At 51.7% G+C, this 16,872-nt stretch overlaps 1 protein-coding gene across 3 annotated transcripts in view; it reads right to left on the reverse strand.

The window, feature by feature from the left end:
• The window catches only part of MPP1 (MAGUK p55 scaffold protein 1), a 55,598-nt gene extending 40,688 nt beyond the window's left edge, over positions 1–14,910 (reverse strand). The window contains exon 1 of one of the 3 annotated variants that reach the window (XM_073360572.2): positions 14,459–14,908. In XM_073360572.2, coding sequence (XP_073216673.1) covers positions 14,459–14,560 — 102 coding nt within the window. In that variant the 5' untranslated portion in view covers positions 14,561–14,908. Of the gene's footprint in view, positions 1–14,458 lie in introns of all 3 variants that reach the window. The other 2 variants (XM_073360570.2, XM_073360568.2) reach the window with 2 other exon arrangements.
• Positions 14,911–16,872: the final 1,962 nt, after the last annotated feature.

Consider the following 16,872-nt stretch of genomic DNA (forward strand, 5'->3'; position numbering starts at 1 on the left):
GATCCCGTGACTTCCAGAGGCTGACCCCAGGGCTGCCCAAGCAGCTGGGGCAGCCCTGGGGCCAGCTGCACCATCGCTGCTCCAGCGGCCCCAGGCAACTGGTCCCGGGCCTATTGCCCTGGAGCAGCGGTCTGAGAGCAGAAGCAGCGGTGCCCCAGGCTGCCTCCACCCGGAGGAGCAGCAATGGTGGTGTGGCCCCAGGCCACCCCCCACCTGAAGTGGCACCAGGGCCCTAGGCCCAGAGTGGTGGTAGTGGGGCCACAGGCCCCCCTGCCCTGGCTGGAGTGGTGGTAGTAGTGGGGCCACAGGCTGCCCCCACACCCTAGAAGCAGCAGCGGCGGCGGGGCCCTGGGTTGTCCCCCATCCCCAGGAGCAGCAGCGTCCGCTGGAGTACCGCCACCCCCCCCAAGCAGGTAAGATTTACTTAGGGGTATTCTTGGTAAAAGTCACAGACAGGTCAGTGATTTTTACTAAAAATACTCATGACTAAATCGTAACCTTATCCATGAGTACCTACATGGGGGACAAATGTTTAATCATGGGCTCTTCAGTCTAGGCAATCCAATGGCAGGAAGCTGAAGCTAGACAAATTCAGGCTGCAAATAAGGGGTACGTTTTTAACAACGAGAGTAATTAAACATGGGAACAATTTACCTAGGGTTGTGGTGGATTCTCCAGCACTGCCAATTGTTCAATCAAGATGGAATCTTCTAAAAGATCTGCATTAGAAATTATTTTGAGGAAGTTCTCTAGCCCATACTATACAGGAGGTCAGACTAGGTGATCATAATGATCCCTTCTCACCTTGGAATCTATGAAACTTTACGAACACTCAGATACAGTGGATCACTTCACCTTCCTCCTGAAATGCAGCCACCTCGGGGGTGGAGCTCAGCAGCTGTTTCACAGAACACTGCAACACCGCACAACAGTTTTGGTTGAGAAGTGAACATCAGTGGACTCTACAGGGGGAGCATTAGGACAGAAGAAAGTGCACAGCTGGTATTATGGCCAGGACAAGGGAGCACCCCAGTCTGATTACAGCTCCCACCTGCCCATTAGTGACAATACAGACTGAGACAAAAGAGGCAGGAGTGACCACGGGTCTTTTACAGCTGGTGCACAGATGCATTGTGGGAGAGTTGGGTCCCATCTCAGAAGAATTAAGCTGCTGTTTGTACATTCCTCTTTGTTACTGCTCCATTGATGGCACTAGCATATAGGTGAGAGAAAAAAAGGATTTCAGCTGAAATCTAAAGAGAGACAGAGAAGTGATGAGGCACAGAGACACAGGGAGGCTGTGCTGGACCACGGGGCTGCAAAGGAGAAGGCACAGTGGGAATGTGCAAGAGATCCCTGGGGAGGTTAGTGCTAGATGAATGGAGGGAGCAGAGACAGGAGTGGGCAGCGAGGGGCAGAAGCAGCTGATGATGAGCCAGCTGCAGGAGGTTGGCACACCTGTTTCAAACCTCTCATCGTCTTCCTAGACCAGGGTTCGGCAACCTATGGCACGCGTGCCAAAGATGGCACGCTGCTCCCTGCTGGGTCGCAGCAGTCGGGTCGCAGCTGCCGGCCCCACTCAGCCCACTGCCGAACCCCGGTCAAGAACCCAGCAGGCAGCAGCGTGCCATTAAAAATCCTGCCCATCCCGGGCCACTCTTCTCCTCCCCCACCCTCCCCTATGGGGGCAGGGTGAAGAAGCTTGGTTCTGCAGGCTCCTGCTGCAGGGCAGGCAAGCTTCCCCCTCCCCAGCCTCTTCTGCTGGCATGCTGCGTTCCTGCCCCTCCTCCTCTCCTTCCCTGCCACCAATCAGCTGATGGCCCTTGCGAGGGAGGGGGAGAAGCGGAGCCCGCTCTGCTCCAGGGATGGGGCTGTGGGGAAGGGGGGTGGAATCGGGGCATATCCCCTCCAGCCCCCTGCCATGAGCCGCTCTGGGCAGGGGGCTGGAAGCACCCCCAGGACCCTAGCCCACACCCCCAGCCATCTGTCCTGACCCCTACATCTCCCCACAAACACCCAGCCCTCTGCCCTGACCCCTGCACCTCCCCACACACCCCAGCCCCCTGCCCTGACTCCAGCACCCCCCACACATACCCAGTCCCCCCATGCCCTGACCCCTGCGCCCCCCTCATACACACCCAACCCCCTGCCCTGACCCCTGAGACCCCTCATACACACCCAGCCTCCTGCCCTGACCCCTGCGCCCCCCCACGACCCCAGCCCTGACTCCAGCAACCCCCCACAGACCTAGCCCCCCCACACCCCATGCCCTGACTCCTGCACCCCCCTCACATACCCAGCCCCCAGCCCTCCGCCCTGACTCCTGCACCCCCCTCACATACCCAGCCCCACCACACCCCCTGCCCTGACTCTTGCACCCCCCCACATACCCAGCCCCCACCACACCCCCTGCCCTGACTCTTGCACCCCCCCACATACCCAGCCCCCACCACACCCCCTGCCCTGACTCTTGCACCCCCCCCCACATACCCAGCCCCCACCACACCCCCTGCCCTGACTCTTGCACCCCCCCACATACCCAGCCCCCACCACACCCCCTGCCCTGACTCTTGCACCCCCCCCCCACATACCCAGCCCCCACCACACCCCCTGCCCTGACTCTTGCACCCCCCCACATACCCAGCCCCCACCACACCCCCTGCCCTGACTCTTGCACCCCCCCACATACCCAGCCCCCACCACACCCCCTGCCCTGACTCGTGCACCCCCCCACATTTCCACCCCCATCCTGAGCACCAAACGGGAGCTCCTGCACACACACCCCCACACACACATTCCCACCTGCACCCCTTGCAAATGGGAGTTGCCCTGGTAAGCACTCCACACCCAAGCCTCCTGCCCCAACCCTGAGCCCCCTCCCTTATTCTAGCTCCTGGCCAGACCCTACATCCCAACCCACAGCCTGCTCCTTCACCCCCAGCCCTGTGCTCAGTGCACTCCCACCCTCAGCTCAGTGCAGAGAGAGAGGAAGAGAATGGGCTAGAACCAGGGAGAAGGTAGGTACGCACTATGTGGGCAGGGCCGGGATCCCAGACCGGCAGCGGGCTGAGTGGGGCTGGCAGCCGGGACCTTGGCTGGCAGGAGCTGGCGGACAGCCCCACTCAGTCCGCTGCCCGTCTGGGGTTCTGGCTGCCAGCCCCTTGCCAGCCGGGGTCCCGGCCGCAGGCCCCACTCAGCCTGCTGCTGGCCTAGGTGAACAGAACCCCAGGCCGGCAGCGGGCTGAGCGGGCCGGTAGCATAAGATCAGCATTTTAATTTAATTTTAAATGAAGCTTCTTAAACATTTTGAAAACCTTGTTTACTTTATATATTATATAACTAAACTATTGTTGTATGTAGACTTATAGAGCGAGACCTTCTAAAAAACATTAAAATGTATTACTGGCACATGAAACCTTAAAGTGAATAAATGAAGACTCGGCACACCACTTCTGAAAGGTTGCCAACCCCTGTCCTAGACTCTAACCGCCGCCTGTTGAAACCACAGTCAAACAAGGAAAAGTTACAAGAGAGGCCAAGGCACCAGGATAGAGAGGGAAGATGAAACAGGCATGCTAACTGCTCTACTGCTGGCAGAGGGGGCTAATACAGCCCCAGATACATCCTCTTTACTAACATCAGCACTCCAAGGGGCTGCCACAGCCAGGACCAGCCAAGTTGGGGTTAAACAGGAGCACTAACCTTTCTAAACCACTAGGCCAGCTTGTTTCTACCTTAAGCATTGGCATTAAATAAGTCGATGCCCAAGTATCAGCAGAGGTAAAAGCAATAGGAGCTGTGGGTTAATAAAGAGACCTGTAATGCAAAGCAGTTACTGTATTGCCAACTCTCAAAGCTTTCATGAGTCTTGCAATATTCAGTGTGTTTCTTAAAGCCCCAGTTCCTGGAGTTCCATGAGAATGTCAGCTAAGAACATTTCTAGCCCTGGTGGTCCCTGAGAAGGGTTTGGAAAAGTGATCTCATAAAGGCTTAAAACCCAGAAGCAAATAAAGACCCCAAAGGTGTTATTTTTTTTAAATCTCATTATTTTGAAGCCAATCTCCTGATTTTTCAGGGCCTGGCTCCTGTATTTTGGGTACCCTGGGGTTGGCAATCCAGTAACCTCAGAATTAGGAACACCAGAGTTATGAACTGACCGGTCAACCACACACCTCATTTGGAACTGGGAGTATACAATCAGGCAGCAGCAGAGACCCAAAAAGAAAAAAAAAAGGCAAATACATTACAGTGCTGTGTTAAATGTACACTACTAAATAAATAAAGGGAAAGTTTCAAAAAGATTGACAAGGTAAGGAAAAAGAAAAGGAGTATTTGTGGCACCTTAGAGACTAACCAATTTATTTGCGCATAAGCTTTCATGAGCTACAGCTCACTTCATTGGATGCATACTGTGGAAAATACAGAAGATGTTTTTACACACACAGACCATGTAGACTCCCTCCTCAGGCCCTATGCTACCAGCACTCCCAGCTACCTTCGAGACACCACTGACTTCCTGAGGAAACTACAATCCATCGGTGATCTTCCTGATAACACCATCCTGGCCACTATGGATGTAGAAGCCCTCTACACCAACATTCCACACAAAGATGGATTACAAGCCGTCAAGAACACTGTCCCCGATAACGTCACGGCTAACCTGGTGGCTGAACTTTGTGACTTTGTCCTTACCCATAACTATTTCACGTTTGGGGACAATGTATACCTTCAGATCAGCAGCACTGCTATGGGTACCCGCATGGCCCCACAGTATGCCAACACTTTTATGGCTGACTTAGAACAACACTTCCTCAGCTCTTGTCCCCTAACGCCCCTACTCTACTTGCGCTATATTGATGACATCTTCATCATCTGGACCCATGGAAAAGAATCCCTTGAGGAATTCCACCATGATTTCAACAATTTCCATCCCACCATCAACCTCAGCCTGATTCAGTCCACCGCAAGAGATCCACTTCCTGGACACTACAGTGCTAATAAACAATGGTCACATAAACACCACCCTATATCTGAAACCTACTGACCGCTATTCCTATCTACATGCCTCCAGCTTTCACCCTGACCACACCACATGATCCATTGTCTACAGCCAAGCTCTGCGATACAACCGCATTTGCTCCAACCCCTCAGACAGAGACAAACACCTACAAGATCTCTATCAAGCATTCTTACAAATACAATACCCACCTGCAGAAGTGAAGAAACAGACTGATAGAGCCAGAAGAGTTCCCAGAAGTCACCTACTACAGGACAGGCCTAACAAAGAAAATAACAGAACGCCACTAGCCGTCACCTTCAGCCCCCAACTAAAACCCCTCCAACGCATTATCAAAGATCTACAACCTATCCTGAAGGACGACCCCACACTCTCACAAATCTTGGGAGGCAGGCCAGTCCTTGCCTACAGACCTCCAACCTGAAGCAAATACTCATTAGCAACCACATACCACACAACAGAACCACTAACCCAGGAACGTATCCTTGCAACAAAGCCCATTGCCAACTGTGCCCACATATCTATTCAGGGGACACCATCGCAGGGCCTAATCACATCAACCACACTATCAGAGGCTCGTTCACCTGCACATCTACCAATGCGATATATGCCGTCATGTGCCAGCAATGCCCCTCTGCCATGTACATTGGCCAAACTGGACAGTCTCTACATAAAAGAATAAATGGACACAAATCAGATGTCAAGAATTATAACATTCATAAACCAGTCAGAGAACACTTCAATCTCTCTGGTCACTCGATTTCTTATCTAAAAGTGACACTCCTTCAACAACAAAAAAACTTCGAAAACAGACTCCAACGAGAGACTGCTGAATTGGAATCAATTTGCAAATTGGATACAATTAACTTAGGCTTGAATAGAGACTGGGAATGGTTGATTCATTATAAAAAGTAACCTATTTCCCCTTGTTTATTCCTTCGACCCCCTCGACTGTTCCTCAGACGTTCTTGTTAAACCCTGGATTTGTGCTGGAAATGGCCCACCTTGATTATCATACACATTATAAGGAGAGTGATCACTTTAGATAAGCTATTACCAGCAGAAGAATGGGGTGGGGGGGGGGAGAGAAATCCTTTTGTAGTGATAAACACCCATTTTTTTCATGGTCTGCGTGTATAAAAACATCTTCTGTATTTTCCACAGTATGCATCCAATGAAGTGAGCTGTAGCTCACGAAAGCTTATGCGCAAATAAATTGGTTAGTCTCTAAGGTGCCACAAGTACTCCTTTTCTTTTTGCGAATACAGACTAACACGGCTGTTACTCTGAAAAGGTAAGAAAACTGTTTCTGTGATTGTTTCATTTAAATTAAGATGGTTAAGAGCAGCATTTTTCTCCTGCAGAGTAAAGTTTCAAAGCTGTGTTAAGTCACTGTTCAGTTGTGAACTTTGGAAAGAACCAGAATGTTTTGTTCAGCGTTACAAACAGCCTCTGTTCCGAGTTGGTGCTAGCAATGAAACAGAAGCACTAAGGGATCGTGTGTAATGGCCTTACCAGGCCTGACTGGGTTAGGGGGATGTTGACCATAGGGACAGTGCCACAGCCTGCTCAGTGTAAACCTCCTGCCTAGCACACACACGCAACATTGTTGTTCTGAAGCTTTGGCCTTGTGTAGCTTGTGACCTCTCGACCCTTCGAGAGTCAGGGCAATGACGGCTGCTTAATGCAGGGCTCTCAAATCCCTTTGAGGGAGAGGAAACATCTGCAGGAGGGCTCAGAGTTCAGGAGCACTGTGAAGAGCCAGCTGAAGTGAAAATACAGACTGAACGCCAGCTCAGCAGAATCCAGGCAGAGGGAACAAGGGTTACTTCTGTACCTCGCTGGAAATGGGATCCAGGTCAGGTCAGAGCCCAGGGTCACTTTGTCCCACATTGGAGATTCAGGCTCAATTCCTCTGGGACGACAGCTCCTGAGGTGAATGGAACAGCTGTGTAATGGGTGGCAAAGGAGGGGGCACCAGGAGCTGCTACTCTGTACTAAGTGGCCTTGATAGTGCTTTGCAGATGGGCCATGTTGCATTGGGCACGCTGGTGGAAAAGTGCCCTGCTAGGACCACATGTTCCAAGGGATGGGGGGAGCAGTGCATCTACTCAGCCACTAAATATACCAACCCTGCCCCCAGCACCTCACTGAGAGCAACCAGATCACCCTCTGGATCTGGACCCAAGCGCTGGAGTGTCTGAAATCCAGACCTGAATTTTGCAGTGGGCCCCCCATTTCTAAAATGGGCTGAACCCAGATCCCAGGCTGGAGAGGGGATATTCCTTGGAAAGGCCAAAGAACTCTCACCCCTCCAGCTCACACGGGTCCTGGGGGAGGGGAGGCCTAAGCAGCCCCAGCTTAGCAAAGGAGGCCAAGCTCCTCCAGCCAAATGCTGCCACCCTTGCTGCAGCAGGCAGGGAACAAACACGCTAGCAGGCAATCAAACATTAACTTCACAGCAATTAGATAATTTGAACAGCCATCATCCTTGTCCAAAGATCAACCAGAGAATGGGCTGGAAATGGCCCACCTGATGATCACTTTAGATAAGCTATTACCAGCAGGACAGTGGGGTGGGAGGAGGTATTGTTTCATATTCTCTGTGTATATATAAAGTCTGCTGCAGTTTCCACGATATGCATCTGATGAAGTGAGCTGTAGCTCACGAAAGCTCATGCTCAAATAAATTGGTTAGTCTCTAAGGTGCCACAAGTACTCCTTTTCTTTTTGCGAATACAGACTAACACGGCTGTTACTCTAAAACCAACCAGAGAATGGTACACTTTGCTAATGCCCCTACCCCACGAAAGGGGATAAGGGCCATCTGCCTCCACTACCTGCTTCGCTCTCAGTTACTTCTTCAGGTCAACTTTGAAAGAACAGGACTCCCAGGGGAAGCCCTGACTAACAAGGGCAGATATAAAGTCACCCAGCAGAAACCCAAAGGTGATGCTGGCCCTCTACCCACTCCAGGCTGGCACAGGGACCCAAGGAAACAGCTATGCAGCAACAAATGAGGTCAAAGACACACACAGGCCTAGGTCTCTCTTGGATTCACCTCCAGGCAGGGATCACTGCACAGCCAGCTGCGGACAGGAAGCAGGCTCCACTGCACGTGTCTACTCCCTTCACAGCACCCTCACTGCTGCCTCATTGCAACAGGCCGTGGCCACACACAGACACCACAGCTGTCAGCCAGCAGCCCTATCAGGCACTGGGAATTAAACTGCCATGCGCGGGATGGATGGTGTTGCTCAGGGGATGGTTAAAGGGACACAGAGCCCTTCGCACTAAGCTCCCCAGTTCAAACCCAGCCCAGGCCAGCGGAGGCTGGAAGCTGCTGCCAGGGGTGTTTTGTGGATCCCAGCCCAGGGCCACATGACCAAGCACCCTACAAACCAGCAATACCATTGGCACATCAGACCATAAGAACAACCACGCTGGGTCAGACCAATGGTCCATCTAGCCCAGTAACCTGTCTGCCGACAGCAGCCAATGCCAGGTGCTTCAGCGCGAATGAACAAAACAGGCAATCGAGTGATCCATCCCCTGTCATTCAGTCCCAGCTTCTGGCAGTCAGAGACTTAGGAACACCCAGACCAGAGCATGGGGCTGTGTCCCTGCCCATCCTAGCTAATAGCCATTGAGGGACCTATCCTCCACACATGCCCCCTTCACAGAAGCCCCAGCAGATGCCAAGGAACAAATGGGCAATGGAGACAGAACTCCCTCTTGCTGGAGCCCCCTGGCTCAGGGCTGAGGCATGCTGGCAGGGCAAGGCAGGTAGGGGAAGCCTGACCACTGTGCTTACCCTAGTGAATTAGGAAAGGCATTCTGTCTCCAGGGACCTCCTCTTGCCTTCTGCAGGATACAAATAATCCTCTTTGGGAGCCACTCAGATCCCAGGCAGGAGGAGGGTCCCCTGGGCTGCCAGCCTGGTACCTTTCTCCAACAAGAGACACAGCCCAACAGCCACTCATCCCAGAATCCCGGCCTCCACCTGGGACAGAGGGCAAGGGCAGAGCCCCAACACCAACCTCCACTCCCTCTAGCAGAGGACCACTGGACCAGCCCAGCCTCAAAAGCCTAGTGTCAAGAGCACGGGCTGCCCCCACCACCTGCTGTGACCAAGCAATTCACAATAGGACAACCCAGCCAGTCTCTCCTGCCCCTCCCCAACATCCCCGTGGCACCTACTATCTGTGGACAAAGACAGTAGAACCTCCCCACACCTTACCCTGCCATCTGGTTACTGATAACAAGGGGTTACTTGGAGGCATAGGACCCTTCCAAAGGGCCAGTGCTCCACAGCCATCTCCTGTGTCTGCATGTGACTGCAGCAGGAGGGCTTTGGCAGACTGGGACAGAGAGCTCGTGGTTTCACGGGTCGAGAGGTGGGAAGAGCACCTCGCTGCAATGCACGATCCAGTAGCTAGAGAGAGAAGAAGAGGTAGCATGGAGCCAGGAGAAACCATGGAGACCGCACCAATATGCCCACAGCAGTAAGCACAGGTGAAAGGGTTAAGCATCAGTGTACGAGGGGCCAAGGACCCACTCCCTTCACCACCAGTACTGGGATCCATCAGGGAGCCCATTGCAATTGAATTATTATTTAAAGCACTTTCAATTTAAAAAAGTGTTGCAATGAGGGCAAAACTGCCCATTTTGACCTTTTTGGAGCAGAACATTTTGATTTTCGTTTTCAAAATGACTTTTCATTGCAATTTCCTTTTATTCTGAAAAATAGTATGAAATTTTTAAAGATGCAAAATTGGAATGCTTTGATTTTGTCAAAACAAAACATTCTGATAGACTCAAAGTGATTTTTTTTTCAGCATTTCAGCTCACAAGGAATTTAGATTTTTGTTATTTTTATTTTCGATCCAGAAGAGAAGACATTTTGAAATCACGAAACTCCCCTTGACGTACCCAGTTTCTCCACAGCCATACCCAGCACCCAACCTCAGAACTTCTGGCCTAAGAGCTTTGACATTGGCTTAAGTGGAAGCAGGATGAGACCGTTGAATGCATTTGAGGTTGGATCTGTTATTAGCATTTTACAAAAAGAAAAGGAGTACCTGTGGCACCTTAGAGACGAACCAATTTATTTGCGCATAAGCTTTCGTGAGCTACAGCTCACTTCATCGGATGCATACTGTGGAAAGTGTAGAAGATCTTCTTATACACACACAAAGCATGAAAAAATACCTCCCCCCACCCCACTCTCCTGCTGGTGGGGTGGGGGGAGGTATTTTTTCATGCTTTGTGTGTGTATAAGAAGATCTTCTACACTTTCCACAGTATGCATCCGATGAAGTGAGCTGTAGCTCACGAAAGCTTATGCGCAAATAAATTGGTTAGTCTCTAAGGTGCCACAGGTACTCCTTTTCTTTTTGCGAATACAGACTAACACGGCTGTTACTCTGAAACTGTAAGGAGAGTGATCACTTAAGATGAGCTATTACCAGCAGGAGAGTGGGGTGGGGGGGGAGAGAAAACCTTTTGTAGTGATAATCAAGGTGGGCCATTTCCAGCAGATAACAGGAACCTCTGAGGAGCAGTGGGGGGTGGGGAAAATAAACCAGGGGAAATAGTTTTACTTCGTGTAATGACACATCCATTCCCAGTCTCTATTCAAGCCTAAGTTAATTGTATCCAGTTTGCAAATTAATTCCAACTCAGCAGTCTCTCGTTGGAGTCTGTTTTTGAAGTCTTTTTGCTGTAATATTGCGACCTTTAGGTCTGAGATTGAGTGACCAGAGAGATTGAAGTGTTCTCCGACTGGTTTATGAATGTTATAATTCTTGACATCTGATTTGTGTCCATTTATTCTTCTATATAGAGACTGTCCAGTTTGACCAATGTACATGGCAGAGGGGCATTGCTGGCACATGATGGCATATATCACATTGGTAGATGTGCAGGTGAACGAGCCTCTGATAGTGTGGTTGATGTGATTAGGCCCTATGATGGTGTCCCCTGAATAGATATGTGGACACTGTTGGCAATGGGCTTTGTTGCAAGGATAGGTTCCTGGGTTAAAGGGTTAAAGACACTCTGATGCAGAACAGGGCATAAAAAGGAAAGACTGGGAGCAGACTCATAGTGGGTATAAACTGTCACAGCTCCAATGAAGTCTCTGAGGCCACAACAATTTATACCTGCTGTGGAGCTGGCTGTGGGATTCCAGACTGGTGAGATGGGGAGCAGGAAATGTGAAACCGTTTCTTTGGTTTGACTGAAGTACCAAAACCCCTCTTTCCATACAAGATCATTCAGCTTTCCTCATGATGCCAGATTTCAGCCACCAAAAAGAGAGAGAATCCAGAGTTCTGGATGAAAGCTCACATTTAACTCACTCATGATGGGTGGTTGTGTTTCTTTCTATTGCTTTATTGAACAACAGGGTGGGTTAAGGATAAAGTTTCAGTTTGGTCTCCAATTTCCTCCCTGCTTCTGTGGGTTTAAAAAGAGAAGCAGTCATTGCTCAACTGTGCGGCTTTACAGCCTGAAAGCTACACACCCTAAGAGTGCTGAGATTTCTGAGTATTTCTGGGGATAACGGGCCAGATCCTCAGCTGAGGTAAATTGTCATAGCTCCATTGACTGCACTGGAGATACCCCAATTTACACCAGCTGATAATGTGGCCCTGAAGCAGGAGGGCACACTGCAGATGTTTTCTTAACCAATGCCACTGCCATTCAGCCAGTGCTGTTGTGTGTAGGGTGACCAGACAGCAAATGTGAAAAATCAGGACCGGGGGTGGGAGGTAATACGAGTCTATATAAGAAAAAGACCCAAAAAATCGGGACTGTCCCTATAAAATTGGGACATCTGGTCACGCTAGTTGTGTGTGAAGCCTGCCACACAATAATCATTGTCTCAGGAGCAGGAATTAGGAGGCATGTGCAAGATTGGCCTGCCCCAGTTTCCCAGGGCTAAAATCCATTGCCACATCTCCTTCAGCCTGATGTGTGGACCTGCTTAACTGAGGTTGCTCAGCAGCTAAATCAGCTCATGTGACAGGCAGTTCCAGTTCAGACCAGCTACAACTTTGCAGCAAAAACAAGAAAGAGCCTCATTTTAGCCTGGAGCTGCAGCTTTCCTCCTCCCACTCAGCTACCCGTTCCCTACCCAGGGCAAAATGGCAAATCCTCTTCCAAACTAGCTTCACATGCCCCCCCCTCCTCCCCCCGGGCCCCATTCCTATCCACCCAGAGAGGAGAAACACCCATGAAATGCTGTATTGTGATGACAACAGGGAAACAGAGCAGGACAGTTCATTACAGATTCAAATACAGCTGTCAGCCCCTCAGCTGTCCCCCAGCCCCACTCAGAGATCTAAGGGCAGTGAATACCATCTCCTTCCCTCACACCCTGCTTTTGCATCTGCAGCTCTCCCTACCCTCAGATTAGGGTTTCCTCACTGTACCCTGGGCTGGGGGCTCCAGAACCAATCAATGCTGCCCCCATGTCAGCCAGGGAGGTAGCGTAGGAGTAACACAGAGCGAGCACTCCCTCCCTCCCTGCTCCCAGATCTTCAGCCACAGCACCCCCCAGCTGTAACCCTGATCCCACTCACACCCGTTTTACACTGCTCTAATGCCACTGTCTTCAAGGGAGTCACTTCGGAGTCAAATCAGAGCAAGCAAGAGCAGGATGAGGGCCACAATCTCTGCCAGCCCCAGGGATGGAATGGGGTGGGGTGGCAAGTGAACTGAATTCCTAAACACCGATATCCTTGGTGTTGTGAAGAGCAGCTTCACTCAACCCTTCAGTGACCTCACAGAAAAGGCTACACATGCCCAAGGGCCAGAGACTGGAGTGAATAAGAACCCAGAGACTTTGCAATAAGCACCTCCCATCTGTGGATCTTGAACCAGGAGAGGGATCGTTATCCCCATTTTGCAGATGTAGACACTGAGAAATGGAGCGGTGCAGAGACTTGCCCAAATTCAGACTGGGAGACCCAGACCTCTTAGCTCCCCATGCCCCTGCTTTGCCAGCTGTAGGGAGCGAAGTGAAATGTGATTGGTGCTGTACCACAAATGTACATCAAACTGCTTGGTCACGTCAATTCTACCCTAGGGAACTTAGTAGCTAGTGCACCATCTACACACCTGATTCAGAACACAGTAGCTAAGGCCGAGATGCCTTCTGCTGTGGGGTCATTTGGGCTGGAACTGTAATAAATACATTGGCTTCTCCAGTACAATAAATTCCTATCTTGAAAAAGTCAGCCAGCCAGCACCACCAGCATCCAGTCCAAAGTGAAGGCAATGGAAGCACCAGCGAGGTTAACAAGCACTAGACATGCCCCACAGGGAAGCTGTTAGCGTCTTTGCCTGGTGACACCTTCAGCCTGCAGGGACCTGTGCTCTCTCCATGTCCTCTGCTCTCTCCATGATTTTTGCCTAAGGAGAATGCCAGAGCCCAGCCTACAAAGCTCAGGAGAGTCCCTGTTTGCAGGAGAAGCTGTGGAAAGTGGCATCTGCTTTATTTGTTCGGTCACTGCTGTTTGCTTTCCCTCACTATACTTCTGACTGGTGCTGCTCAGGGCATGCTGAAGTGCCATTGCACACAGCTCCTTTGCTGGGACACAGACGCTCTGGAATCTCAAGTCCCCACAAACCCACCCCTCTCATAGCAGACTGGGTCACACAAGGGAGCTAGGGGTGGCATAAAACCCTCCCTCTAAACCAGTGGTTCTCAATCTTTTGTACTGGTGACCCCTTTCACATAGCAAGCCACTGAATGCAACCCCCCTTATAAATTAAAAACACATTTTTATATATTTAACACTATTATAAATGCTGGAGATGAAGCGGGGTTTGGGGTGGAGGCTGACAGCTCAGGACCCCCCATTTAATAACCTCTCAACCCCCTCAGGGGTGTCGACACTCAGTTTGAGAACCCCTCCTCTAAACATCCCGGCAGTACAATTGGCCCATCTCCCCTCACTGTTCAATAAGTGCCCGCCCCTCTAGTAAATGGAGGAAATGTATGATGCTATAGGCTGAGGGTCCCCAACCCTTGGAAGGTACCCCCCATAACAGACTAAAATTATATCCAAAATAAGCATTTTAATTGCATCTTTCCTAAATAGGGGTTTGAACATTTGGGAGAGGGAAACATTTGTGGCAACTTCTACCGCCTTCCCAAAGGCCTTGGGATGAGGGGCACAGATCCTGTTGTGCCCAATTGCTTTGTGTACTGATCTCCCTCTCCCCCTTTGAAATAGTGTGTCCGGGTGAAGGGAGCCCCCAAACATAAAGTGTCCTGGGGCAATCACCCCGCACTGTATGAGACCTGGCTGCTAGCGGCCCTAGGCACTGTGCCCGGCTGCTTGCTCCCTGGCTGCCGCAGCACCCCGGGCCATGCTACCCTATTGCGGCTGCCTGCTGCTTTCCCTGCCCCCCGGGAAGCGACCCTCTTACCTCAGGCTTGGGCCGGCTCTGCAGCAGGTGCTCCAGGTACAGGTCGGAGAGCGCCGTCCGCATGCTGTTCACACTGTGGCCCCGGCTCGACTTGAGGGTCATGCCGAGCTCTCTGTTGCCACCCGAGCCGCCTCCTTTGCGCAGCGGCCGCTCCCACGCCGACTCCAGCCACCTGAGCCGGTTCCCCTGGCTCCAGCAGAGCGGGCCGGCTCCCCGCTGCAGCAACGGCTCCAGGGCCGACTCCAGTCCGTGCGCAAGCTCCTGGGTACAGCCCCTGCCCTCCCCGGCCGCCTAGCGCCGGGACATTAATTCATTCGAGCCGACTGGTGCCTGTAAAGCTGCTGCGGGGGGCGGGCTCTGGGGCTGGCCGGGCGGCTGCGCTCCCTGCCTGCGGGTTCGGGGTGCTGCAGCCAGCCGGGCAGCGTGCGGAGCCGAGTTGGCGGGGAAAGGAAGCGCCGGGCTGCAGGGAGCTGGCGAGCTGTCACTGTCACTCCCCCTCCCCGCCCTACAGGAGGAGTGTCCAGGCGGGGGAGGCCGCGGCCCCCGCTCCTGCTGCGGGCGGAGAGACAGACCCCAGGAACCCGGACAGAGGCGGCTGGTAGGGGATGCCGCTCTTCCCGCGCAATGGCTCCCCTCCCTGCGCTCCTCCTCCGTGCCCCAGAGGGGAAGGAAAACAAACAAACGGGCAGGGAGAGGCAAATGGGGACGCACAGCTTCCCCCCACCCCCTAACAGCCATGCACCCCCTCCAATCCCAAACCCTTCTGCCCCGTCTCCCCCACCCCAAACAGCCATGCACCCCCTCCAATCCCCATCCCCTGCACCCCCAAACAATCATGCACCCCCTCCAATCCCCATTCCTCCAGCCCCATCTCCCTCATCCCCTGCACAGCCATGCACCCCCCAAGTCCCATCCACAAACCCACTGCTACTGCCCTCTATTCCCAGACATCCCTGCCCCTCTCCCATCCACATCCCCCCTCTAGTCTCACAAAATGCACCCTGAAATCCTTCCACCCTGCAGACATTCATTCATATCCCCAATCCCCCAGCTATTGCACCCGTAAATCCAACCACTGCCACCTGAATATTGCTCCTCCAAAACCCATGTGCCCCCAAGTCAGCCAGGTGCCCCCCACAAAAACCATCACCACAGCTCAGATAATATCTACTCCTCCAACATCCAATTCCCCAAAAATATCAATCCATCCATATCTCCAAATACCCCCCAAATCCAGTCATCTACCTTCACTCCCTCCCCGAGGGGAAGGAAGACACAAAACAGTCCCCAGCCCTGTGTGCCAGGGAAAGAAAGAAAATGATGGGGGGATGGGAGAAAGAGAGAGAGCTGGGGTAAGTGGGTGCTCCAGTGGGAGCAGGGAGACGGATGTACTGTGCAAGAGGGGATTAGATGGGGGCGGGGGGGGGAGGAGGAAGCAAGACAACAGTAAGTTACTTAGGCTGTGAGCTCCTTGGGGAAGGAACTGCCTCTGTGTTCATACAACCCCTTAATGCAGTGTGGTCCTGGGCTCGTGGTCCTGGGCTTGCCGCTACTACCTGGCCCTAGTCCCTCTGGCACTAAGCCCCAGGCTGTGCTCTGCTCTTTGGTGAATGACACTTGGATCTCTCTCGCTCCTTTGATGCAAAACCTGTGTGTTGGGCCTGCAGTCTCCCACTACATGTCTCATCAAATGGGAGGAGATCACGAGGTGAGATCAATCTAATAACCTGCCCAGAAATGTGAGGTCCCACTCCCTTGGGATATGCTTAGCTCACCCCCTACCGTGCTAAAACCTTTCCACAAGCAGCAGATATTTGGGTGCTCGCACTGACACATGAAGCACAGGGCCTGGGCAGCAGGAGTCCAGCTCACCCCTTGTGGGAGTGTCTAAACCCCTTGTCTGCAGCCACTTTTTGACTGCACTCCCAGCCCAGCCCCATCACTACTTTGGGTCGAATGAAATGTTTCATTAGGGTGTTTTAACCTTTTTTTTTTTTTAAACTGAAGTAAAATTCAAAATTCCATTTGTTTTGAATGGAAAAAATCAAAGCTTTTTATTCTGAAAATGTCAAAATGAGCCCTTCAATCTTTCTGGATTTTTTTTCACCAAAACAGTTGGGAAATTAGCCATGAATTTGTGAAATGTTTCCATAGATCCGAACCTGCATTTTCTGACTGGAAAAAAGTTTAGTTTGAAAATTTTTGCCCAGCACTAAATGAAAAAGCTACAGCCTCTGAAATGAGAGTCACAACGGTCTTACCATTTCAACCCTCAGGTTAAGAGACCCGAACAAAACAAGCCCACTGCTCTGTACCCTTCAGGCACGTGATATGGACATGCGTGATGTATGGCCATAGATAGGAATCAACTGTAAAACTGGAACGCAAAGTCTGAGGGTGTTGAGATTTGCCCG

Source organism: Lepidochelys kempii, chromosome 9 (assembly GCF_965140285.1).
Source record: "Lepidochelys kempii isolate rLepKem1 chromosome 9, rLepKem1.hap1, whole genome shotgun sequence".
In the NCBI taxonomy this organism is placed as follows: Eukaryota; Metazoa; Chordata; order Testudines; family Cheloniidae; genus Lepidochelys; species Lepidochelys kempii.